Source organism: Gymnodraco acuticeps, unplaced genomic scaffold (assembly GCF_902827175.1).
Source record: "Gymnodraco acuticeps unplaced genomic scaffold, fGymAcu1.1, whole genome shotgun sequence".
NCBI lineage: Eukaryota > Metazoa > Chordata > Actinopteri > Perciformes > Bathydraconidae > Gymnodraco > Gymnodraco acuticeps.
Window position 1 is genome coordinate 427337 of NW_022992251.1, and position 27240 is coordinate 454576.

At 42.7% G+C, this 27240-nt stretch overlaps 1 protein-coding gene across 1 annotated transcript in view; it reads left to right on the forward strand.

Moving 5' to 3' along the window:
- LOC117540257 (protocadherin Fat 4) overlaps positions 1-27240 on the forward strand; it is a 112227-nt gene that overhangs the window by 69149 nt on the left and 15838 nt on the right. Inside the window, exons 6-11 of the mRNA XM_034206842.1 lie at positions 1333-1507; positions 15366-15546; positions 17902-18152; positions 18844-23193; positions 24745-24849; positions 25241-25548. Of these exons, the coding sequence (XP_034062733.1) occupies positions 1333-1507; positions 15366-15546; positions 17902-18152; positions 18844-23193; positions 24745-24849; positions 25241-25548 (5370 nt within the window). The remainder of the gene's footprint in view (positions 1-1332; positions 1508-15365; positions 15547-17901; positions 18153-18843; positions 23194-24744; positions 24850-25240; positions 25549-27240) is intronic.

Below are 27240 nucleotides of genomic sequence, written 5' to 3' on the forward strand. Positions count from 1 at the left end.
TTATAGTATTTCACCGAAATATGAAACGGGCTAAATTGCGTGACTGGGCAATTAACGTCTCAGCCACCCTGATGACTAAATGAGCCATATATGAAAAAATGTAGGGTAAAGGCAGATTTCCAGTGACGGCACAATTCCATTTTATTATCCTGTGTGTACCTTGTGAGGAAATTGGGGTACACTTATGTGGTGGGAAGGGGCCCAGACGTGGTGGGCTTTTGCCACATCAGAACACATCTGTACGCTAACCTGGCTATATGGCTGTCTGCGGCAGAGAGGGCTGAGGCATTTGGGCACACCAGTAAAACGCGGTAGGGGAAAAGTCAGACTGACATATAGATCTGTACTCCCTGTTTTTACGGATTCCATGAAAGTCTGATTAGACAAAGTGAATAAGTAATGGTCTTCCTTCCCTTAACAATTACCTTCATGGTGCCGTCCAGCACCGTGATGGTAATTAACTGTAAATTGCTTCAATGGAAAGACTTAGGATGGCGGTTGTAGTGGCTTACTGCCAGCTACTGTATGGTTGTGAGAATTGAGAAACATATTTTCTAGCAAGGAAAGTCAAACAAATGGCATTGAAGAAAAACAACAACACTGCTGGAAATCTTAAAAATGTGATTGTTTTGAGTTGGATGAAATTGTGCCAACGCCATTGCTCTGGTTTCCAAGCAGCTCTTTCCAAAGATCATTGTCAACTAATCCACTGAAATATCAAGTCAAGACTTTATAAAGCCCAAAAGCACATTTTGTATCCAGTGATGGAAAGAAACTACGTGTATTGACGCAAAACTTGTACTTAAATATAATTTTGAGGTACTTTACGTCAAGTGAGACTATGGAGCCTTTCTTCGATAGTTTAATAATCATACAGTCACCAACCTGACTTGCACGGCAAAATTGTTTGCCAATATTAGCCAATGCTAGCCAACATAAACCGCTGGTCATACCAGGCCAAGCAAGGCTCTAGCCACAAACACCTGAGTGTGTTGAGTGTTTTAGTGCTACTGTATTTGAGACAACTTTTAAAATATAAAACAATGTTTTGCCTGTCTTCTCTCAAACTAAGGCTACATAGTTTTGGTCTGAGTAAGGGTTACTTTTTGTTTTGTACTTGAAACAGAGAAGTAAAGTACGTCAAACTGTACTAAACTAGTATGCATGTTTCTTCTGCCACTGCTGCCATGCTTTGACTTTCCAACTCTTCTATTAAAGAGGCCATTTAATGCTTTTTGGAGTTTTCCCAATCTGTCCTCTTTATTTACCAAAGTCTGTTCTTCTAGGACTCAAGCACACAATCTCTAAAGAACCTGTGTTTGGGTTTTCCAGGTTGTTGCCAGAGACGACGACCAAAGTGCCAATGGCCAGCTAAGCTACATGCTAAGTGGTGGGAATGACGAGGGCGCGTTCAGTCTGTCGTCCAGCGGTCAGCTGAGACTCACCCAGACTCTGGACCGCGAGGCTCAGGGGAAATACATTCTGCTGATTACAGCCACTGACTCAGGTAAGACCACAGTGATACCATCTCGAAATGTTTGATGTTTTTCCGGAAAAGATTAGTTTTTGTTCGCTGTGCAGTATTATGTTTCAGTTTTGTAATGTTTCAAAGTCAGTTTGAGCTTGTTTTTTTTAAACATATGAGGATGATCTGATGTAAGCACTGTGTAATATGTCCTGACATCGACATTGTTTATTTTTTCAAGCAAAGCTCGATACATATTTTTGTAATCATCCAACAGAACCGAGCTGAAAAACAATATTTTCATAAACTAACAGCAATGTCAACAAACAGCATTTTGATTTCATATTGTGTGCAGTCCCCTTTTCGTGTGGTACAATAAGCCAAACAATCCTGGAGTTTTTAGCTTAACAAAACAGTTGGTTTTTTTGACCCATTCTCTAGAAGTCCTTTCAGCGGGTTCGATTGAACAGCATCCTCTGTTTATTTGGACATGGCGGCAGAGCTTGTTATAGCCAGATAAAAGGTTAACTTGTTATTGCATGGAGGCCAGTTAATGTGCAGTTAAAGGAGTACGTGCGTATCCCCGTTGCAGCCAAATCACATGGTTCACAGTTAAGTATATGTTTCCCCGAGCTGCTCTGGCACGGCCGTCATGGTCTGAGGGTGGTTCTGTTTCATTCCTGGACTGACCATGTGACCATTCATAACGCTGTGTATTTTTGACACTGCTCAGGCTTTGGTGAGAATTGGGACAATGTTGCATGAAAAATGTTAGATACTCCTACAGTATGTAAACACACTTCTGAGTGAGTTTCCACTGCATTTCTAGGGGAGGAAGTTACATTATTTTGGTTACTTTTAAGTATATTAATCAAACCTTTTCAAAGAAAGAGTGTATTCTCTTCATGTATTGTTGATATGTCCTTGCTTCATACAGAGGTTTGTGCCACATGGACAAAGTTTCCCAACATACTAATTAGGATTCGATCCCTTTTAGTACGCTTCAAGAGGAGTCCATATTTAGAGCCCTGACAACAATTCCAAAATATTTTGACTGCGCTTTTCAGTGCAATGTTGGTACGAGGCAGAAAGAAGGATTTGGGGTAGAATATCAAAATATCAAAAAGCCCATAATCATAGTACAGGCCAAATTACTCGGCAGCATTTTCTCACATTTTTTAGGCCTGGGCTGAGACGGTGGGGGGAATGCTTCTCCCATGCAGCCGCTATCTGGCAGGGAGTGTTGAAGGTGGACGGTTGCAGACATGTTTCCAAGTCTGCTTTCTACCATGGCCCATTTTCAACCACAGACATTCATCTTAACATCCCGACGCCTGCCTTTATCTTCCTGTACTACGATATTAAACTAGTTCGGCTACAAAATGCTGTGTAATCGAGAGAAAAAAAAGGATTTATTACCCTTGAACTTCAGACTTCAAAAGTATTATTCTGTCAGACGAGGTCCTAAACTATCTGCTGCTCAGGAAATAGATTGTATTGTCAAATTTGCAACAGCCAAGGACGAGTAGTAGTAGCCTCTATGCCCTGCAAACACTTAATCACGAACAGAAGAGATAATTTTACCCAAGAGCAACAAGATTTATGATCAGTTTGCAGCATTTCTTTAAAACCTGTTCTGTGAATGAATCATAGACGTCCACGTACCCAGAGCTATGTGCCTGGGTATCGTGCTAACAGTGCTCCATCCTCCTGGGATGTTTCCAGTCATCTCATTGAAGGTAAAGTGATTGAGCAGAGCGTCTCTGCCTGCTGTGCCGACTGACATCTGTAATGAAATGGATGGAAACAAAAGAGCTCACTGCGTGCTGGTTCCCATAATAGGTTCTGGCTTAGTAAAGCAGACAAATTTGGCAAACGTTTGCCATTATTTTAAAATCTGTGCACAGCCCCGAAATGTGGCATCCACACAAGCTGCTTAAAGGTGTTTTACAAGGCGTCTTGTTGAGAGGATATTCTGTTTTTCTCCCTCTCTCTTCCTTGTTCATGGAAAGTTGTTTGCAGCGTTTCTGAGTTACAAGTTGTGCAGATAGCGGGGAAACATCGGGGGGCTGTGGGGTCCGGGGTGGATCCTAACGCCGGGCCAACATCTGGGATCAGCTGCAGGAAGATCAGATTAGTAAGCCACTGTTTAGCATTGCTAGTTCCGCCCCTGGGGAAGAATGTGAAACAATGCGATTTGCATTCGGAGCCACACAGTAACATACTTTGTGTGTGCTGAATTGATTTAAACGGGCATCTGAGGTTGAAGAAAATATGTTTTTTATTTATCTGGCAACTGCTACAGCCGATTAGCATTTATGAGTCCCAGAAAGAAATTAGAAAGCATTCTTTTAATTCTCTAAACAATTATCTTCGTTTCATTTGTAATACTTTTAATGAATTTCCACCATATGGAGGTACTTGGTTCACTTGACTGATTTCACAATAAGTAAATAAAGTTGCCAGATGCTTTTGTATTAGCTTTCTAAAATGGAACAGTCTTGAAAAGGAAAAGGGACCTTTAGTGGAAAGAGATTTTAGGGTAACTTTATCAAAAACCTATTTAACACACTACTGGAAAGGGAAGCCCCCAAAAAGCATAATAGGGCCCCTTTAGGAGAACTTGTGTTTGTGTCTTCACAGTAATGCTTGTATTCCCTGCTTTTCATGTCACTAAACACATTTGTGTTTTCTGTCTGTTGCCTCGGCGCCTGTGTGTGGTGGTGAGAGCGTCCTCGGGCTGCATTGACATGCACGATGTTTGGTCACATTTATTAAAGGGAAGGCATACTAAATCCCTTGGCCTATGTCTATTATGTCGGACGTGGCCTCATAGAAATCCCATGTCTTTCACATCCCTCCAGCACATCACCCCATACTGCCACGCTGTTTGTATATGGCCTTTTAGCTGCTGGGTGAGGGACAGTTTTGGGGGGGGCTAAACGACTGCTTAGCAGATAAAGAATTGTAATGACCATTCCTACCCAAAAACAGGATCTTTTATGCTGTTAAATGGCTCCCATGCATCTGGTGTATTAACCCTTCAGTCTTCTTGAGTTTTTTTCTCATTGACTTCATTCTTTGAATAATGATCTGTCAATCTCCTGTCATCAAATGTTGAACAAGAACAACAAAGAAAACTTAACCTGGGCCTTAAAATGGCCCTATTCTGCTTTTTCGGGGTTTTCCTTTTCCTGTAGTGTGCAATATAGGTTGTTGTGCATGTCAATGGTCTGCAAAGGCTACAATTCCAAAGTTCCCTCCAGAGTGAGTTTCTCTTTCGCAAATAATAACATTAAAGCGTGAAGACATGTCACAGTAGAGGAACAAATACAAATATGAACCTGAAAATGAGCAGAATTGGGCCCTTTTTAATAGGGTCCATTTATGAAGGTTTCACTAGGTCTGCAGTCTTGTGGCAATACAAGACTTAGCCAAATAAAATATCAGGTTCCTCAAATGAACTTTTACGGAGCAGTTAAATTGTGGATTAGCTCTCACAATGTGGTGTGGCTTTTTCAATATGAGTTTTTCCTATCGCCTGTTTTCCACTCGCTGGTAAACTTCCACAATAAGTCGATCTGAGTGTTAACAGCTTTGGTGAGTAGTTTATTTTTTAAAGGGGTTTTGGTTGGATGATTAGCCTGGCAGAATGCACTTTGTAATGATGTTTATTTGCTGTGTTTTTGTGAGGTTAGCACACCAAGTTCTCTCAAAGCTGATTTCATTAAAACTCATTGTTGCCGTTCATGGCTTGCTTTCCTTTTGAAATACATTGCAGCGTTGGATGTGTGTGAATACGTTTGAATGCTTTCATTTTTTGCCCTTTTTTCCAAAGTCATATTTCAGTTTTTATGTAGCCCACGTATGAACATTATAGAGTTGTATTATGAGGAGTTATACTGCCAGTATATGTTCCCCACACTGGTCATGATCTGCTGGTGTAGCCGTGTCACCGTAAAATAGAAAGCAGTCAGAGAATGTTCCACTGATGCACTGCTAAATTGGGATTTCCAAATATTCAACAACAGAGCAAATAAAAGCACCATTGTAATAAAACAAAAGGCAACTCACTTCATAAAATGTCACCACAGGCCCTAAAATATGAGAAATGGCAGCACTTCTTGTCTGCCGATATGCTTTCTTTGCCTGCATGCAAACCGCCAAACCCCTATCCGTAACATATGGGGAAGAAATTATGCAAAAGCAGTCAGACGCGGCACTCCATAAATAACAGGCGAGCTGTGTAACATTAGGTTTAATTTGACGAATGCCTCTGAGATTGGCGTATTATTAGAAATATTCTCTCCCTCTTAAACCGAGTGGCTGCTTCGAGTGTTCTACTCAGATATCCCTTTCACTCCCTTGCTTGTTAAGTGTGAGAAAACCTCTGTTTACTCTGGCATGTTTGGCAAACTGAGCATTGGGACTGCTCACACCCTGCACACAGCTCCGCCGAGGCTATTCATGGGTGCTGGACGGGGTCGCATTAAAAGAAGCTTTGTTGCAACGCAACAGGTTCTCAGAGGCAGAAAAATGTCAATTTTGCCTTGATGGCGGCCAATTCTCTCCCCCCTGAGTAATGATGTGTTTTATTTACGCTGTCCCTTAAGAGCACAATCTAGCCGCAGTCCATAAACCGTAATTAACCGTTTAGCCTTACGCTTCAGCCTAGATGGGCTGTCTCATACATTTACACATTCATCCGTCTTCCTTAAGTCAACCTGTCCTGGACTTCCCACTTTAATGAATCCGGTTGTTTGGACATCCCAGCTTTATCCTTGTTTGTCAGATTTTTCGATAAAACATCAGTCAATCATATATAGGAAGAGATTATCTCTTGTGCCAGCAGAGACACTCAAACCTGCTACTTAGCGCGGCTTAGACTGAGCAACTCAGGGCAACTCGCAGCCTTTCCCAGGAGGTGGGTGCTGCTGTTTCCTTCAGATCAGCCCCCCGCGAGGCTCTCTCAGCGGTGAGCGTCCTCGTAACAGCTGTGGCGGTCAAAAAACAGATCACTTAATCGTCATTAACGCATGTATTTGTACCCCCTCCGGTTCAGAAAGTATGGCCACGCCACCTTCTTGGAGGTTAATGTGATTTGTCCAGTGGTAATGCACACTAATAAGGTGCTTAGACCCTGCCATATGTTTATGCTAGACAATACTTTCTGGGTTGAGAGGCTTACAGGGAAAACTGTCTGTGGGTCTTTAGGATGCAACAGATGGTCAGATGGTCTAGTTTAGTCTCAGGGTCCTGAAAGCTTGTTATTTTGGACCCGAGTTCTTCTGGGGTTATTCTGGGTTCTCCTATTTTCTCCAAACGTGATCCTCGCCGAAACAAACCTCTTAGATCTGAGCTCAGATTCAGCAGTGAAATATAAGCACACAGAAATTAAATGTCATTCCCACCGCCGGTTTAACAAGCACTTTGAGTTCTTTGGGATTATGCTGAAATATCAAACAGAGGGCTGTGTTTTGCTTGTCACTGGAATGTGCTACGTTTGATTAAATTGTAATGGTGTTTCAAGATTCAATTAAAGCGGGGAAGAATCCTCATGTGGCTGCAGCGCTTTGAGCTCCCCGACAGATTCAGTCGCTTTGTGTGAAGACGAGGTGCACTGACGCCAGCGTCTGTTTTACTTTATCCCGTAGAGCAGGGGTGTCAAACTCAAATACACAGTGGGCCAAAATAAAATAATTGGTACTAGTCGAGGGCCGGACTGGTTCAATGTTTATTGGAACACTTATTGAAATGAACTTATTGAACATATTAAACCTGGAACTAACAAAGCTTAAATTATTGCCTATAAAAACAACATTAAACATTCAATAATCAGTTGCATTCATTTCTTATGGCTCTATCTGCAGCTTTTCCAGAGTCATTTCTTATGATTATATTTTTCCACAGACCAACAACAGCTTCAACAAAACTATTTCCCTCAAAGAGAAAACAAACATGCCCTGTTGTCTCAAGAAAGAAAGTGCAGAAGGAAACATCCATTAAACTCAGTGTGCTGCTCTGTGATGCTAGTTCAAGCAGATACTTGGCATCTCATCTTGGGTGCAGGTTCATCAATGTTTGGGGTCAGGCTCTGAGAGGAGGAGACCCTCAGGATGGAGTGAAGGTGTGCGTGCAATATACCAGCGGGCTAGATCTAATAGTAATTAGAAATTATCCTGCGGGCCGAAATGAAATCCACCACGGGCCTGATTTGGCCCCCGGGCCTTGAGTTTGACACATGTGCCGTAGTGTAATGGCTGCTCAAAGGATTACAAATAAACTGTTATCTGAATACCATCAGTGTGATGTGTTTCCATCACTGTCCCCAGTGTTGGAGACAGGGTTATCATCAGGACTTAGCTCGGACTTATCCTTATGGTATCCATACCACTTCAGAGCTCAGTGACGGCATCGCAGCTCTCTAGGGCAAAGCCAACTCACGGAAACATTTTCTTTACTGATTGAGGGAGCATGCTTCTTTGGATCTAAACCCCATTTTCTCATGTGCAATAATAACCCAGATCATTTGGATCGAATATACACACATGAGAGTAAGCGCCGAGTGGCATTTGCTTAATGTTCTAGTCAAAGCAACATTTCTAAAAGAACATAGTTTGTCTTGATGTTCAAGCGATGACGTTGATACATTCTTGGCGTGAGGTAAATACCGATGATGTGAGTCTGTAATAGAGAGGCGAAGTCCCTCCCTTTCCGGGGGAGCTCCATCGGACCTTATTTCGGAAAAAGTATGTATTGAAGTCAATGGAGAGAGAAAGATTATCTTTTGATCCCGTTTGAATTGTGCCACGAATTACACATATGATGTTTGTCAATTTAAAAGAACATGTTGCAAGTCAAAAAAATTCAAATGTGTAAAACTAACTATTTCACTTCTTTCTTTCAGAATGAGGTGGAAAGTATTAAAAGAGGTGAAAATCACTCCAAGTCTGGGCACGTTGAGAGCTGTACACACACACAAGGGGAGTTAGTCGGTTCCGTAAGAGCCAGCATGCGGGACCGGGACTCTGGGATTTGTAGTCTTTCTAGTTGTGTATTTTCATAGTCTTATATTTCAACAGTTTTACGACAAACTGTGACTTTTTTGACGTGGAAATGATTTTTTAAGATTGACAAACATCATATGTGTAATTCGTGGCACAATTCAAACGGGATCGAAAGATAATCCTTCTCTCTCCATTGACTTCAATACATAATGTTTCTGAAATAAGGTCCCATGGGTCGGAAGTAGATGGGCGGGACTTCGCCTCTCTATCAACAGCAGAGCAGTGTCAGGTCATGGCGGTTTGCTTTCATAAGTAACCCAAGATTAACCCCTGAAATAAGATTATGCTCATGGCACAATCTTAACACAGACGAGAGGTAGTGCCTTGATTGCCTTATCTGTTTTGGCCGACATGTGATTTACAAATTAAAGGTGTTTAACATAATGGTAGTTAGAATGTAAACAAGTTTCAAATGGTTTCTGCTGTCAATCATGCAGAAGCAGTGACCTGGATATCTTGTTTTAATCTCCTTCAGAGATCTCTTTAATTAACTGTGTAGCTTTGAATTAACATGTAATTGCATTTATTGTATTTCCTCCGTGCTGCACCTTAGAGAGGCCCTGCCCTGCTTCTTGTGTTTTGTCCTTTCCTGTAGTGTTTTGTATAGGTTTGCGTGCATGTAAATGGTCTGCAAAGGCTAAAATCCCCCAAAGAAGTTCATGCCAGAGGGAGTTTCTCCCACACACTACCTCAAACGCCTCTATTGGACGGCTGTGGATGGAGTGCTGGACGTCGAATCAGGGGGTAGCAAGTTCGAGTCCCACTGCAGTCAGCATGTCGTTGTGTCCATGAGACACTTCACCCCAAATTGCTCCTGTGGGGATTGTCCACAGTACTGAATGTATGTAAGTCGCTTTGGATAAAAGCGTCTAACAAATGACATGTAATGTAATGTAATGTATTGGACTTGGAAAAGGCAGTTTGAGAAAAATAAAGCACTGTATGACCATTCTAGCATGTCAACATATCAGAGTAGAGACACACAGTACAAATATGAACCTTAAGATGAGCTCAACATTTCCTCTTTTTAACATGTCAGAAAATACAACTAGCTCCATTTGTATGCAACCTTTTGAAATAAGACAAAGAATTCAGGGGACAGGATTTGCCAATGGAAAAATTCATTTTTTGACCACAGCGCTTGGCAGCCATTGTCTGGCAGCTGACTTCCCGCTGCAAATTCCCACCAGCTCTTTTTCCATGGCAAAATGAAATCATTTGTCACATAGTGTTGGGCCAGATTAAGCATATTTCCTCGCCATATCCACCACTGATGCCCCTGAACCCCTGTTCCTCTTCTTGCGCCACGAAGCACCAGGAGACTGAATCATCGACCCTGACACTGTTGCAGGGGCTTTGCCAGATTCCAGTAAAGACTGTTTGGAAAAGATGCTGGCATTTCTCAGCCCTCTTGGAGACCATTCCTCCCCTATTGAGTCACTCCCTCAGAAAAGAATAAGGGCATAGAAGTTATTTCCTACATAATAAAAACTATTCTGGGTTTGCTTCTCTTACTATTTTGGTATTTGGTGAAAATGTAAGAAACGGAAACAGTGGGCATACTCAGCTGCGATGTTGACCCGGTTATTAAGCAGCCGCCGTCTTATGATTCTTATGAATGTCTCACCCTTTCCATAAGTATTTGAAACAACTGTCATTTACATACATTTGCATACCTGGCAAGATATAGTGTTCCCTTGATGACTAAATCCGTCAGCCCACGCGATGTAACATGATCGATCTGAACTATTTACACTTTGGACAGCAGGTTTTGGGGGAAACAGCTGCCAGGGGTTATGTGATATCAGTGAGCCCCGGGAGGCTGAGAAGGCACGTCCTGAGGCTGCTGTTCAGAGTGAGTTACTAAAGAAAGACACAGAAAATAACCCTAGTTTGAACGAACGCCTGACGACGTCGCCGGGGTCAGCGCAGGTTCAGGGTCAGAGAGAGGAGCGTCAGGGGGCTTTTGAACGCAATCTAGGTCTTCACTAAAGGGGGGGTTGGAAGTGTTTTGCTCTATGCTTACTAAGGATTAGCTGGGGTGACTGTGCCTCGGAGTCCCTGATGCGCTCGGTGACAGACGCAATGCAGGTCAAAGGTCAAACAAGTGGTGGCGGCGGTGGAGCAGGTTGTTCATTCTTCCAAGGCAGTAAACAGGTTGTGACATCACATCCTGTGCAAAAGTGAAACGCCTGGAAGGAGGGCAGTGTACTCAGCATAAACACACACACACACACACATAGACACACACACACACACTGAAATAACCTAGCTTGGCCTGCTTCCGCTCTTAGTGAGGAAACAATGCTATTGAAATGCAATAACCACACAGTCTGTATAACAGGAGGCAATCATTCTCAGGTTCATACATGTAGGTAGTGTCTCTACTGTGTTGTGTCTCCATGCTTTAATGTTCAAAAAGCTCTTTATTTTTCTCATACTGCCTGTGCTGCAGCACCGCTTTTCACCCTCTGTCTGAAACCAGAGCCCAATCTGCTCTGATTCGTTAGCTGGCCAGCTCTGTTGTGATTGGTCAACCATTTAGAGATGTCCCGCCCCTTAGCCTATCACGATGTGTTGGATTGCTATCCAATAGAAGCGCCAGTGTTACATATTGATGTCACTATGTTCCAGAAGTAAACAAAGGAGTCCAATGGAGGCATTTCAGGCAGGGGGGCAGTGACCTTTAATAACTCTAATTAGTTCATCCTTGAGTGTGTGGGAGAGAAACTCCCTGAAGGGGTCTTTGGGATTTTAGCCTTTGCAGACCACTTACATGCACAACAACCTATAACCCACTACAGGAAAGGGAAAACCCAAAAAAGCATTCAAGGGCCTTTAAGTTTAGAGAAATATGCTGTAGCAGTTGGCTTGATGTTCAAAGCCAAATATGTTTCTTCAGTCTCTCGTTTGGAGCTAATGGTTTTTGTAAATCCATTTAGCTCCCTGAGCCACTTACAAACCGGCAGCTTTACCCGAACATCTTTGATCAACAACAGTCTTAGTGAGTCGCTGACTGTCAAACACACTTTGCCTCTCAGAAACGTCCCCGCAACGGTGGACTTAAAGAGATACAGACATCTTGCACCTTGGATTGCTCTTCAATTAAGAGGATCGAGTGAAGAGGATCTGCCTTAATCTGTTGCCATGACAACCTGCTGAATCATGACTCGGGTCGATCCAATCACGGTGAACGTGTGACACCGCAGGCGCGGGAGGATTAGACAGCCGCATGGAGTACGCTGTTGATTAAGTAACCCTGCTGACTGTGCGTTTGGGCACTCAGCTACATGTTGTGGTGCTTTGATTACACAACAGCTCCGTGTTTATGCAGTATGGACTCCATGCTACCTCAATTGCATACCACAATTGACATGTTCCACTTGGATTGTGTTTCCTCGGCCGTTAGTTCTTTGCATTTGACACCAACCACTTCGTCAGCCGTCTTCTGTATAAACTGCCGATGATTCTGGAGTATTTTATTTATAAGCAGGATTCTCTTCATCGCAAATATTTGTAAAGGTGGAAATGCATAAGCACCTCAAAATTCAACACTGCCTATATTTGGTCATAATTCTTACAAACTGAAAGAATGAACTGCAGAGGACACGACTCATGTTGGTAGCGATTCAGAAATGATTAGTGTTGGTTTCCGGGCCTCTTTGGGAGAGAAACTGTTTACTGTTACTTCTGTTTGTGTCATTTATTTCGCTCCAGCTCTGTTTATTCTAAACGCGCATGTTGGCCACTTCTGTTCTGACCAGGAAAACCTGGTCCATGACGAGCCTTAGGTCGGATGTCTGTTTATTATCTCAAAGCCGGGCAGTGAAGTGATGTTACAGTAAACCATCTCAAATCTCATTTTGCGAGGAATCCCCTGCCCTCCCGAAAGAAGCTGCGGTGGTCTCCAAACCCCACGACAATGTTCACATTTCTTGATCTTCTTAAGGAAAAGCTCGTCTCTGCCCACAGGGAGGTCACAGTTTAGTGTCAGCAATTCACCAGCAGCCGCAGAGCTCAAAGGGAATTTCAATTATTTCCCAAGGACACTATTCGTCTCTATGTGGAGGCTGTGGCTCAGTGGGTAGTGTGCTGGTCTTCAAATCAGGGGATAGCAAGTTCGAGTCCCACTGCAGTCAGCATGTCGTTGTGTCCATGAGACAATTCACCCCAAATTGCTCCTGTGGCGATTGTCCACAGTACTGAATGTTCGTTAGTCGCTTTGGATAAAAGCGTCTCACAAATGACATGTAATGTATGTCGATATTCCTCAGTATTTTATTTGCTACAAACCAAAACATGTACTTGGTTTTGGACACAAGTCTAAGCATCACCAAATAATAGGATTCATCCTCTGGGGAGATAGATATTTGTTCTAAAGTTTACAGCAATCCATTTAATAGTGAGTCATTTTTGTCTGAAGCAAAATGTTGGATTAGCCGTTTCCATCCATCGAGCTATGACGTTAGCTTTGCTCAAATACCCAGAGGTTGACAAATCACTCTAAGTTAGCACTAAGTAAAGTTAAAATACTATGTTCTTAAAATTACAAGTAAACATCCTGAATTTACAATTTTACTTTAGAAAAAGTACAAAAGTATTATCAGTGAAATGCAGAGGTGGAAGAAGTACTCAGATATTTTACTTAAGTAGAAAGTAGTAATACCACAGTGTATAAATACTCTGATACAACTAAAAGTCCTGTATTAATAATTGACGTAAGTTAAAGTACAAAAGTGTTAGCATCAAAATGTACTTAAAATACCAAAACTATAAGTATCTATTATGCAGAATGTCCATTGTCCTAATAGTGTGTGTGTATATATATCCCTGGATTATGATTAGACCCATTAATGTGGACATTATTTAAATTTTGTAGCTTTTAAAGGTAAACTTTTTATCATACTGCATTGTAATCTATCATTTGATTTATATATTTTTCTATTAATCATATGAACTTAAATAGTAAATTAATCTGTCAGATAAATGTAGGGAAGTAAAAAGTATAATATTTGCCTCCAAAATGTAGTTGTGTGGAAATACTCCTTGGTTAAGTTCCTCAAAAGTACAGTAATTGAGTAAATGTACTGATAATTGAAAATACCTAATATGCAAAACGTACAGTCTGAACTATAAATCACAATGTGTTTATGAAAAAAGCCGTTCTGTGTCTCCACATCTTTTAGTGACGTACAGTACGACAGAAAGGAGTCATTTTATCAGCAGTATCATCTCAGGAGGATGCGGCAGGAAAAATAATTCATCTGACCAAAACAAGAACAATTGGCTCAAATGTAAAACTCATAATGTATAGGATAGTCCGTGCTGGCTGAGAAACAGAGCCAGTGTCCCTTCGGCTTTTCTTCTGACCCTCAACCCGCTCTTTTCTCAGAGTCCTTGTGTTTTGATTTCGCACTGCTCCGCATTAATAGAGAATTTTGGTGGCCGTCGTCCAAGTGTTTTTTATTATCTCTTATTAATCCAGGCCCCTACGGTACGCAAGTTCAAGCATCTGATGTTTTCCACAGCTGAGTACACACAGGCACAGGAGACGCAAGCTCGGGATTGTACTTGTTTTGATTTGGGTGTATTATAGTTTACACATTCGCATGGATTCCTGAAGAGAGCTGCAGGAGGGAACAACTACAAATTAGAGGTGGGAAAAGTGCCTCCTTCAGCCTGCACATCTCAGCTTTTCTCAATCCTCTGGTGCTCTCATTCCCTATAAACAACTTATGCAAATCATTAGCAGTTTAAAATAACTTCAAGCCTTTAAAGATGTCCCCAAATCCCAAACTGTGACTTTCAGTAATAAAGCTGAACTTGTGCAGCGGGCTATTTACAGTAAGGATGGATTATGAAGGCCAGCTCAGGCGAGGCAGATGTCTGATCCTTTTTTTTGTTCAGGTGTTTCTGCAATGCAGCTCATTTTCATCTGCTATTGATTTAAATCCAGCCCCGGGGGCCAGCGAGTCCCGTTGCGTCACCCGCTCTGGGAGAAAACAGTTAGATTTTTGCTGAAAATAGCACTTCTCCTTCTCGCTCAGTGCCATGCACCTTAAAATAGATACCTCGCTGTGGAAATTAAATCGTTCAGTGTCCAAGACCCCAGGAAGGACGCCTGAAAGATTTGGTTTCAGAGACATTGAGCCCTTTTGATGTGTTCTGCGCTGTGTTGATGTGGCAGTACTGCTGATGGAAACCCAAAACTGCAGCCAGAGGAATTTGCTTGCATTAAATGCAGCAGGAATATTGTGGCTGAACCCTCACAGGAGTATGAATTGGCTCAGTGTGGATCTAGCTGCAAATGACAAGTCATGTACAATAAATGTGTCTAGAGTCAGAATGTCCTAATGACGCCCTTATTCTGTGGGTTAGAAAACTCTCCATGTTGGGGTCCATCATGTGAATGGGGAGATTAATGAGCTGCTTCTTCTTTCGTGTAACGTTAGAGGTCCAACTCGGTGTCGTGTAGCCATGCCCGCATCTCTGGTCCTAGGTCGAAGAGGCTGGCTTCCGAGGGTGGTCTGTATAAGGGGCAGATGGTGATTATATGGACAGCGGTCTGCTCAGGGTCACCGCACTCTCATGCCGCACTGTCCGCCAAGCCCCACGTCTTCATCGATGTTTTAAAGCGACCGACCCCAGTTCGTAGACGGTTCAGAGTGGTCCACTGCCGGCGCGGTAGGTCGTCTCCTCCAATGGCGCCATCTCCTGGGTCCCAGGAGCTGCGAACTGTCCCTGATGGTTTTCTTCTTCTTAACGTTTCCACTGAAAGAAAATCAAACTGCTATTGTCTCTAACAGTTTTTTCTTTTCCCTGTTTGTCTCCAGGTAATCCGTCTCTGAGCGGGACGGGGACGGTGACAGTTCTGGTGGACGACGTGAACGATAACGTCCCTGTTTTCACCGCCTCCGCCTTCCACACCACCATCATGGAGAACGCTCCCACAGGGGCGGATGTGCTATTGGTCAACAGCTCCGATGCAGATGTGGGCGTCAACGGTGTTATAAGGTTGGTCTTATGTCTTATAACCTTACACTTATGTTCTGTTTTTATATTTTTTAGGAGATCCTTTTTTGTGCTTTACTTTTGAAATCCAACAGCTGAAATGTTCTTAGTTTGGAGGATTTTCCTTCATACTATTTTACCCTTTGACCCCCTGAAAACCTTTTGAGATCTAAAGTTTTCGGTTTTCCCTGCTTGCAATGTCTTTGCAAATTGATGCTTTTATCGTAAAGTTAAATCCAAAACATATTTCGGGCCAAGCTCAAACTGGTGACATTAGGGTTCATGAACCTTGAGATCTCTTCTGCGCTGTCGAGCACTTTTAATCCAATGTATACAGAAAAGTAGTTTTGACTGATCTAGGGACTACAGTCCTTTTTTAAAAGGGGTTTTAAAATAAAGATAAGAAAATATGCAATTTACTGGATAGACAAAGCAAGAGTAAATGTTTTTACTACAATTGCATTTAATCTTGTTATTTCATTAACAATTAACATATTATAGAAATAACCTTAAACCGTAGTTTGGTTAGTGATTTCCCCAGGGACACCTTAAGGAAACACAGACATTAAATATTTTGTGTGCATGAGACAAATACAACTTTTTCTTTGTTTTACATCGAGAGCAGATCTATGTAGTTCCTGAAATCCTGTGCATTATCAAGTCGCTGCACTCCTCTTTGATTCCCTGGGGTGAGAATACCCTCTCAGCTCCACACAGGGCTGGGTTTGGCTTTCCTCTCGCCTTCAGAGAATCATTTTACCTCATCACCATCTTTGTGAGATTCCAGGCCGCTGCAATTGTTGACAGGAGTTTAGGCGAGTGTAGAGTTTTAGTCATCACTCAAATCATTGTTCGGGCCACCATTCTCAAGCTGGACGACAGCTTTTTCACACTCACAGCCCCTCTCCACGGGGGGGCTTGTAAAAGCTTCTGGCCCGTCTCTCTCAGCCGGACACTGACTCGAGTCCAGCCCCTCCTCTCTCCTCAGTAACCCCACTGGGTGCATATTGGGGGGTACCGCAGTGCGCTCCAGTTTCCCAAAACATGGTAATGAGGATGTTAATTGTCCATGACAGTATGAGTTGTGCCCATCAGGGGTCCTGGGGGGTTAGAGGCCCCTTAATGGAGCCCAAAACTGCTTACCTTCAGTTATTAGTTTGGACTCTCAAAGCAAATTAAAGTCCCAAACTTGGCTTTGTGTCTGTTCAGATCTGTTTATATGGTTGACGATGTCCAAATAAGCTTTGCATCCTGTCTGCTTTCACAAGTGTTTCTGTAATTTGTCGTCCCATCTCTGAAGGGGGATTTTTTCAAAAAGCCTTTTCAAAATATGCACTGGTGTGTACATGTATGTGTCAGTTTACATTTACGTCTGGGTCCTTCTGGTAAAACATGATATTAGTTTGAAAGCCTAAGACTGTGGCCCCCAGACTTGTATGTTATGTGGTGTTCTGCATGCATGTACTTTGTACTTTTTTTAAATGTAAATATCATCTTCCTCATAGAAAAGCTAAATCCACTGAATGATTCTGGATTTGTGTAACCTGCCTGAACTGTAGTGGCTCTGTGTGAGCAGTGTAGCAGGAAACAGTGGCTGTGTTTGATATGATCAGTTTCTGGATGCTCAATCAGTTCACTGCTCTGATGTCAAGCCAGTACAATGTGGGGACCATTAAAGGGCATATTCTTCTGTTAAATGTGCTTTTAATGAAGCTTGAAACAGTGCCCTCTATAGACGGACACTTCAAACAATATTGAAGCATTCAGTCAGTCGCAGTGCAGCAAACAATTTGTAGAAGCTGTGTCCAGAGAAGGGCTTATGTAACACCTGGCGGTCAGTTTTAACATTAGAAACACCTGTAATAACACAATTACCTCACTGTAACATAAGATGTGCTCATGATACAGAAATTGAAGTAGCTCAAGAGCAAGTGAGAAGTAATTATGGAAATTGGAAAGGCTGAAATAGTCATTATGTGGAATTGTATACTTTTTAGTGTCCATTCAAAATGTAATTATTTGGAACATATAAAACATTTAACTATTTGCAGGTGCTTGACTTTTCTTTATTTTCTGTTTCTAGAAGTAATTCTCTGCCTCTTTAATAAAAATGTCATAGGCAAAAACAGAGAAGATTGATGTGCACTAAACATAGGGAATTAGACAGGACTGATGATGGTGAGGAGTAAAAGCAGTCAAATGGAAATCTGTTACTTCTAATCACCATGTTTTGGTAGGTTCAGGACATTTATCAGCATTTACTGTCAGAATGTATTCATGTTATCGCAAATAGTCCAACGTAATCTTGCCTTCACAGAGTTTTCACTGAAACTTCTTCCTACCTTATCTTTCCTACAGCTACAGCCTGACCGGAGGACACGGCCAGTTCTCCATCAACCCGGCTACAGGACAGATTATCACCAGCTCCTTGTTGGATCGAGAGGACAGAGCCAATTACCAGCTGCTGGTGGTGGCAACAGATGGAGGGCAGCCTGAGGGCTTGTCCAGCTCTGCCACCGTGTCTGTGACAGTGTCAGACATCAACGATAACCCTCCTCGCTTCCACCACCACCCCTACGTCACCCACATCCCCGCCTCCACTGCAGCAGGTCAGTACACATCTTTAAAGGCACCTGTTCATACTGTAACTGTGCTCTCAGAACAGGATCACGTTATTTGTCCTTTGACTATTGCAAAATACAGGAATTTAGCTTTTTTTCAAACAGTGCAGCAACAGTCTTTTTTAGATATATATTATATTTAAATGAGGTTTTATAATTAAAGTAAATTAATGTTAAAGGTGGGGTAGGTAATTCACTTCAGAAACACTTTTTGTTATATTCCATGGAATGCTCTTAACATCCCGATAGCAATGAATACATTAAATGCTTTGACAATAAATACATAACAAAATTCATCTGTGGAAGCCGTGGCGCTGTAAAAAGCACGACCAATCATCTGAGCCGGCCCGGCTAAAGTAACTGGATGGCCTACCTGCCTGTCAGCCTTCCATCTGTGCACAAACTCATCTCGTGCCCTCATTGGTCATGTTCGTGTGTGTTGGAGGAGGGGCTCTGTAAGGAAGTCTGAAGGAAGAGGCAGATTTTTTCCGGTTGTGTATTTTCAAATTCTAGCGCACTCGAGCTGGTTTCTCCATTCTTACCTACCCTACCTTTAAGCTCTTTTTTTCCCTTTTTTTCCACTTTCAATGATTTGTTCTCCCAGTATATACATTATTTAAATATGTCCATGTTTATGCATCAAATGCTTTCTTTAAATACATGTCCTTTGTGTCTTCAGGGTCTCTGGTCTTCGCTGTTACTGTCACTGACGAGGACTCTAGTTCCAACGCCCAGCTGCACTACTCCCTCATTGGACGAAACTCTGAGAAGTTCAAGATCGACCCCGTCCGAGGTGCCATCACTGCCATTGAAAAGCTAACTGGAAACACCGAAGTTACCCTCACAGTTCGAGTAAAAGATGGAGGAACTAACCCCAAAACGGACACGACCACCGTGACTGTCCGCTTTGTTACCGGAGGAAACTTCCCCGTCATCAAACTGAAGGAGCATGCCTTCACGTTCCCGGAGAGCCAGGCGACCAATCACGTTGTTACAACTGTCACTGGGTCATCTATGAGGGGTGGTCCTTTGTCGTACTACATCTCAAGTGGAAACCTGGACAATGCCTTCCATATTGATCAGCAATCAGGCGAGGTGTCCATCAGACATCCGCTAGATTATGAACACATTCAGAAGTACGTTCTCTGGATTGAGGCAAGAGATCAAGGCTTCCCACCGTATTCCACTTATGAGAAAGTGGAAATAACAGTGCTGGACGTGAATGACAATCACCCAGTGTTTGATAAGGATCCCTTCCATGCTGAGATACTGGAGAGCCTTTCACCTCAGAGGGTGTTAATCGTCTCTGCCGTTGATCTGGACAGCGGGCCTAATGGACAGCTTGAATACGCCATTATTGACGGCAACAAGGAGAACAGTTTCAACATAAATAGAGCAACTGGTGAAATACGATCCACGAGGCCTTTGGACCGGGAGAAAGTGGCTCAGTACGCTTTGAAAGTGAAAGCCACTGACCGGGGGTTGCCATCCAAAAACTCAGCAGTCAAAGTGATTATTAACGTCCTGGATGTAAATGACAATGCTCCACGTTTTTCCAAGATTTTCAGTGCTACAGTGGCTGAAAATGCCCCGGTGGGTTACACTGTCACCAGAGTCACCACCACAGATGAGGACGCTGGTTCAAATGCCATTAGCAAATATTCAATTACAGATGGCAGTTTTCCATTCAATATAAATCCAAACACAGGAGACATAACAATAAGTAGACCGCTTAATAGAGAAGACACAGATCATTATATTGTCAAAGTGTCTGCCCATGACTCTGGCTGGACAGTTAGCACAGATGTAACCGTATTTATAACGGATATTAATGATAATGCCCCCAGGTTTAGTCGTCCCTCTTACTATCTGGACCACCCAGAGCTCACTGAAGTGGGCTCCCTGGTCACACAGGTGTCCGCAACAGATCCTGACAAAGGTTTTAACGGCAAAATCTTCTATTTCATTCGGTCTCAGTCAGAGTTTTTCAGAATTAACTCCAGCACCGGAGAGATATTTGTGAAGCAGCAGTTAAGATATCAGAACTCGACAGGTGCCAGTAGTATAAATATAAATCACCACAGCTTCATTGTCACAGCTTCAGACCGGGCAGTGAAACCTCTGATGAGTGAGACGACAGTGATTGTAAACATTGTAGACAGCAATGATAATCCCCCTGAGTTTGATTTACCCAGCTATTTTACTCCTGTCACTAAAAGTGTCAAGGTTGGCACCAGACTGATTAGGGTTGTCGCTCATGATGAAAAAGACTTTGGCCTTAATTCAGTTGTTGAGTACTTAATAACAGGAGGAAACAGCTCTAGTAAATTCAAACTAGATAAAACAGGTGGATGGATTACTGTCGCCTCCTCCCTTACATCTGATATGAATAAAGTTTTCCTCATTGACATCACAGCGAGTGACAGAGGAAATCCTCCATTGTCGGCGCGAACTACAGTACGCATTGCAGTCACGGAGGAAAACCACCACACCCCTGAGTTCTCACAAAGCCAAATCTCAGCGTCTGTATCTGAAAGCCTTGTTGTGGGAACGGCAATAAGGACCCTGTCTGCCAGAGACAAAGACAAAGAAATGAATGGCCTTATCACATACAATATTACTTCAGGCAACGACAAGGGTCTGTTTTCACTTAATAGTAAAACTGGACTTTTATCCCTAGCTCTGCCTCTGGACTTTGAAGAGAAGCAACAACATGAGCTCAGGGTTTCAGCCACTGATGGTGGTTGGATCTCAAAAACAAGCTATGTCACTGTTACAGTGCATGTCACTGATGTGAACGATAACCCCCCTGTGTTTGATCCTGAGGAGTACTTCCCCATTGTTCAGGAGAATGTTCCCAGTGGCACCACTGTGGTCAAGCTGAATGCCACAGACCGTGATTCGGGAGCTAATGCAGTCATGGCTTATGTGATACAGTCATCAGACAGTGACCTCTTTGTTATTGACCCGAACACCGGGACCATCACCACCCAGGGCTTCTTGGATTACGAGGCTAAGCAGGTCTACCATTTAACAGTGAAAGCTTTCAATGTCCCAGACGAAGAGCGGTGCAGCTTCGCCAATGTCAACATTCAACTTAAGGGTGCCAATGAATACGTACCCCGCTTTGTTTCAAAACAGTACTACTTTGAAATCTCTGAAGCCGCTCCAAAAGGCACAGTGGTCGGGGAAGTGTTCGCCAGTGATCGAGACCAAGGAGATGATGGAGTGGTTTACTACCTCATTTTTGGGAGGAGCAGAAAGAAAGGCTTTGGCATTAACAAGAAAACAGGCCAGATTTATGTCACAGGTAGTCTAGACCGTGAGAAAGATGAAAAGATTTCACTGAAGGTGTTGGCAAAGAACGCGGGAAGCATCCGTGGGGCTGATATTGACGAGGTGTTTGTGAACATCACCATCCTTGATGCCAACGATCCACCTGTCTTTACCCAAGAACTCTATGATGTGCAGATCAGCGAAGGTCTCTCACCTGGAGGTCTTGTAACCTTCGTGAGTGCTGAGGACTCAGACTCTGTCCCAAGTTGGAGCAGGTTTTCGTACTCCATTGCTCCTGAATTTGATAAAAATGTGTTCACGATAAACCCAAAATCTGGCCAAGTGTCTGTGGCTGCAGAGCTAGACAGAGAAAAAACTCCTGTGTATAATCTAACAGTTCTTGCTGTGGATACTGGCACACCCCCTGCAACTGGAAGCACCACAGTGATTGTGAACCTGGAAGATATCAATGATAACGGTCCAACTTTGACCACTGCTTATGCTGAGGTGATGGAAAATCAGAGAGCAGGCGTTGAAGTTACGACGCTTTCAGCGACAGACGCAGATCTAGCACCAAACCAAGGCCCTTTCCTATACAGCCTTCTCAGTTCTGGTTCTGCCAAAAGCTACTTCAGCCTTAGTCCAGCTGGAGTGCTAACCACCAGTCGTGAGATTGACAGGGAGCAGATTAGCGACTTCTACCTCTCTGTTGTGATCAAGGACTCTGGTGTGCCTCAGATGTCCTCCACGGGAACAATTCACGTCAAAATAAACGATCAGAATGACAATCCTTCAGAGCCGAGGTCTGTAGAAATCTTTGTCCACTACTTCGGGAACATGTTTCCTGGTGGATCTTTGGGAGATGTCAAACCTCAAGACCCTGACATTCAGGATAGATTCCACTGCTCCCTGATTCCCCCGTCCTCCGGTCTGTTTAATATCCCGACTGGAACGTGCAACCTCAACTCAAAATCTCGCTCAACAGATGGAACTTTTGAATTAACTGTCCGTAGCAGTGACGGCGTCCACGGGTCAGTCAGCAATACAGCTCGAGTCCTCTTCATGGGTTTCACGAATGCCACAGTGGACAATAGCATACTAATTCGACTCAACTCTCAACGAGTCAAAAGCTTCCTTACCAACCACTACCTCAGCTTTCTACGTATTGCCAACTCTCAGCTTGCAGGCCTAGGCACCGGGGTGCTGCTTTATGGAGCATTTGAACTCAACAATCAGACTTTCCTCATGGCAGCTGTGAAACGAGGCCACGGACAATATGTCAACCCCAGTGGTGTGGCCACATTCTTCCAGAGTATCAAAGACATTTTATATAGACAGAGCGGGGTGCAAATAGATGCGGTGGACCATGATCCATGCACACGTAACCCGTGCCAGAATGGAGGCAGCTGCAAGAGGCGTCTCAGTGTCGGGCCTGATATGAAGACAGAAGAAAGTGTCCCAGTGATCCTTGTTTCCAACCACCCGCTGCAGCCCTACGCTTGCAGCTGCAGGCCAGGATACGCAGGAGCTCTGTGTGAGACAGACATAAACGAGTGCCAGCCATCGCCCTGCCACAATGGCGGCACCTGCCACAATCTGGTGGGAGGTTTCTCCTGCACCTGTCCAGAAGGTTTCACCGGGATGGCCTGTGAGAGGGATGTCAACGAATGCCTTTCCAATCCCTGCAAGAACGGGGCGCTGTGCCAGAACTTCCCAGGCGGCTTCAACTGCCTCTGCAAATCCGGCTTTGCAGGTACTATACACGCAGAAGTCACATTTTACATCTGCCTACACAGTCAATCATGTTAGGCTTAGAAAAAACACATGTGGGGACACACACACACACGCACATTGACACTCACACAATAATGTACTCACGCATATGCTTTGGGTCCAATGAAAATATTTGCTTCTGAATGTTTCCAAGCAGTGTTTTAGCCATAGCGGTCAATCATGTCTGCCAAAAACAGTTTGTTTTTTGGATTACTAGTTGGGGGGTATCAGCTGTGATGCGTATCAGCCTGCCATGTTTTCTTTAATAAAAAAGACGATGCGAAGCTGGCCCTAGTGAAGACTTGAGTTTAGTCTCCTTACACATTTCACCAGTATCACTTTTCATTGTGTGCCTTCATGTGCTTGCAGCTATGACCACACACAGATACACTCCTGATCTAACTGTACACAGATGGATTTTATATCATCAGTTTATATATCAATATAAACATTTGACACATTTACCTCAGTTTGGAGTTGTTTGATAAATGAGCAGCTTTATAACAGATCCAATCAGGCCTTTTGATTTGGAAACTTAATGAAAACACTGTATCATTACCCCTTAAGAGGGGAGTAGATTTTAAGTGGATTTACTTAGAAAAGTCATTTGAATCCTGCATGTTGTCCTGCCACTGACTGCATCTGAAAGACATTTTCAAAGCAGGCTATTTACCTCAAGTCAAGTCATTACTGTCCCTTTTTATTATGACGATACAATATTACCACAAATCTCTAACGTTTCATCAAGATAAATTACCCTTGTGAATAAATGCACCTATTGACTTACAGTAGTTTGCATGCCCTCACAGTGAACTCTCAACTTCCTGTTTTCACCGCCTGGTTGTTGGCACTGGAATCAATCTCCATTAAGCAGCTTGTCTCGGGATTTACAGACTTAAATATATTTGCAGAATGTCTTTGTGTCGGTTTTTATGTATTGTGCCATGTCTGGACCATATATTTCCTTGCCCCTTTATTTGTATTATCCGTGTCACATTTATTATCATGATGTACAGTTGCACCAACTCATTTTCATGTTGACATATGTGACAGCAACTGTTTCTCTTTCTGCACTGCAAAAAAAAGCCTTATCCAAACGTAATTTGAAAATCTGATTATTCTTAGTGAGAATAATCTGCCAATTGAGTGAGATCATGTTTTTGTTCCAAAGAAAGTTTCAAGATGTTTTGGATCAAGTGATGTCATCTTGGACAAGCAATGTCTATTCCTCAATAGCATCTCTGAAGTTTGGATAGAGTGAAACTTCACTAAAACAGATGAAATCACATCCTCCTATTATGTATTTTATGGTTGTTCCGACAAACATTTGATTGTAAGACTCGCTACAACTCTAAATGAAGTGTTGGAGCCCAGATTTTTCCTTTTTTTTGCAGTGCATTTCTCATCTGTGATGTGATGAAAGGCCTGCATGACTTGGCCTGTGGGGGAAAGTGAACTGAGTTCCCCTCGAGGTTTTCCTGTGTTGTCTGCCACCCCATCCATTTTAATTTGTGTTGTTCTGTGAACCCAGGCAAAACGTGTGATTCCATCATCAATCACTGTGAGTGTAACCCGTGTTTTAATGGCGGGTCCTGTCAGAATCTGGTGGATGAATATTGCTGTCATTGTCCATTTGGTAAGTAATAGTAGGAAACTTTTTAGGGTATTAGCGAGCCTGGGTAAATTGAAAAGCAAGATGTTTAAGACATGCAATCTCCCGTGCTCCAAAAGTCATGCTATAATAATCCCATTACTTAAAAGGGGCTACTGTCATTTCGTTTTGTGTCTCCATTTGTCATGATTATTATTTCTTCTGTCATCATAAGCCTCCAATATGGGCCAAAAAAAAAAAATGTAAGGATGCAAGATTATGATCCAACATCAGTGATATCTGCTTTGGTACTACTAAATACAAACTTTAATATTATCGCTCGATAAAGATTCTGTTTTATGTGTAGATATTTTTATCTCATGGTAAATCATTCATTGGCTTCCTCTCTGATTCCTCTTTTGGTTTCTGTCCTCAGGGGTTTTCGGCAAACACTGTGAACTTAACAGCTACGGCTTTGAGGAGCTCTCCTACATGGAATTTCCGTCTCTGGATCCCAACAATAACTACATATATATCAAGTTTGCTACCCTGAAGAGCAACGCGCTGCTTATGTACAACCACGATAACCAGACCGGAGACAAGGCGGAGTTCCTGGCTCTGGAGATCTTCGAGGGACGGATGCGCTTCTCCTTCAACTTGGGAAGTGGAACTTATAAACTGATGACTATGATCAAAGTTTCGGATGGGCAGTTCCACACAATCATCGCCAGGAGAGCTGGGATGGTAAGAACGTCTATTTTTATGGTAGATATTAGCTTACAGGTTTTTCATCGTGCGTTCTTGAAAAATTTACAAGACCACATGGTATGGACTGACAACGTGTGCTGCACCATATAGCATTTATGTCCTGTGTTTTATTGCTAAAAACCTGCATCCACATTTGGCTTTAAATTCTCTTTTACACCATCAGATGATAATTAAACTTCCCCCAAACCGTCGGTAGCTCAGCTTATGGTTTTCAAGGTTTGTAATTATATTTTATTGCTTGTTGTGATTTACAATTCGAGGATCCAAAATGGCCCTGAAGGTTGAAACTCTGTCTCCTGTGCTCTGAATGAGAGGCTTCGTCCTGCCAGCAATGCAGTGGCAAGCAAAGAGGGGGGGAAAAATACAAGCAGGCCCTGTCAAAGCTTCTATAATGTAACTCTCCTGCTGGACTTCAAATCTGTCATTTCCCACCATGCACCGAGGCTTTCATAGGAAGCTGGTAAAATCGTTAAATTGTCAGCTTTGAGAAGGTGCAGAGTGACGGGATGGAAAGGAATACAGCAAACGTTGAGACTGTCTGCGTCTATTGCCCTGCAAATCAAATGCAGTGGTGGGCATGTAAGGGCTCTTGAAGAGTGAGACAGAAATGTGAGTGTGTCACGATTCAAGTGGCGAGTCCCTCAGGCGTTGTAAGTTAACCTGATCACTGTGTTTGCAGAAGGTGCTGTGGTCAGGCTTGAGGTCTGCTCTCAGTTCCTGACTCCTGAATTCTGAGCCAATGTCAAAAGCAGACAGAAACCACAGAGACGGTCATGCACTGCTTCACTGCGAAGGCTCCAAGTAATCAGAGGGAGCAGAAAAGTTAACAGATACTGTTACAATTGGAATTATAATCAGCGTCCAAATCCGTTTAATTGTCAAATGCAATAAATGACACACAATTTTCCTCGGCACAATGAGTTTCACAGCAGTAGGAGTAATAAAGCAGTTTGCCAAAGTATCAAATAATGGATGGGTTCAATATGTAGACTGATATGAATGCCAATAACTTTGTGACATCATTACTGGTTTTAATGCAAAAAATCAGTTTTCGATTTGAACCTGGATGAATTCAGGAGTAAAGCAGCACCATTGATCACATTAGAGAAGTTGATATGATGATTTTGTAAGCAAACAGTTGTCTATTTTTAGCAGGTGGGGATGACATTTGTATCATTTGTATCTTGAGATAATACATTAAGTATTATCTCAAGATACAAATGACTGAAATGGAAAATAAACTCTTTAAATAGCACTTTACGTTAGTCGGTGGTGGAGACCAAAACTGAGCTAAAACGATGGTGAATATTGGAATTTCATTGGTTCAACACGACTCAAAATAAATGACAATTTCATCCCCATCTGCTAAATATATGTATATATACATCATACATAATAAGGTATTATCTCAAGATACAAATACGTGCAGAATAAAGCAATACTGTAAATAACATTAAAAATGATTCACGTTTAATGTCGTGAGATGGTGGCAGAAGCCTCAAGATTTCTGCTCTGCAAAACTGGAGAGGAGAGAAAGAGAGGAGTAAATGACATTTGTGCGAAATTAGATTAACATCAATTAGTGGTAGAGTAACAACAAACATGTGACAGTAACGAACTGGAAAAGATCACAGATGAGAACTTCCAAGCTGCTTGTGGATTTTAAAT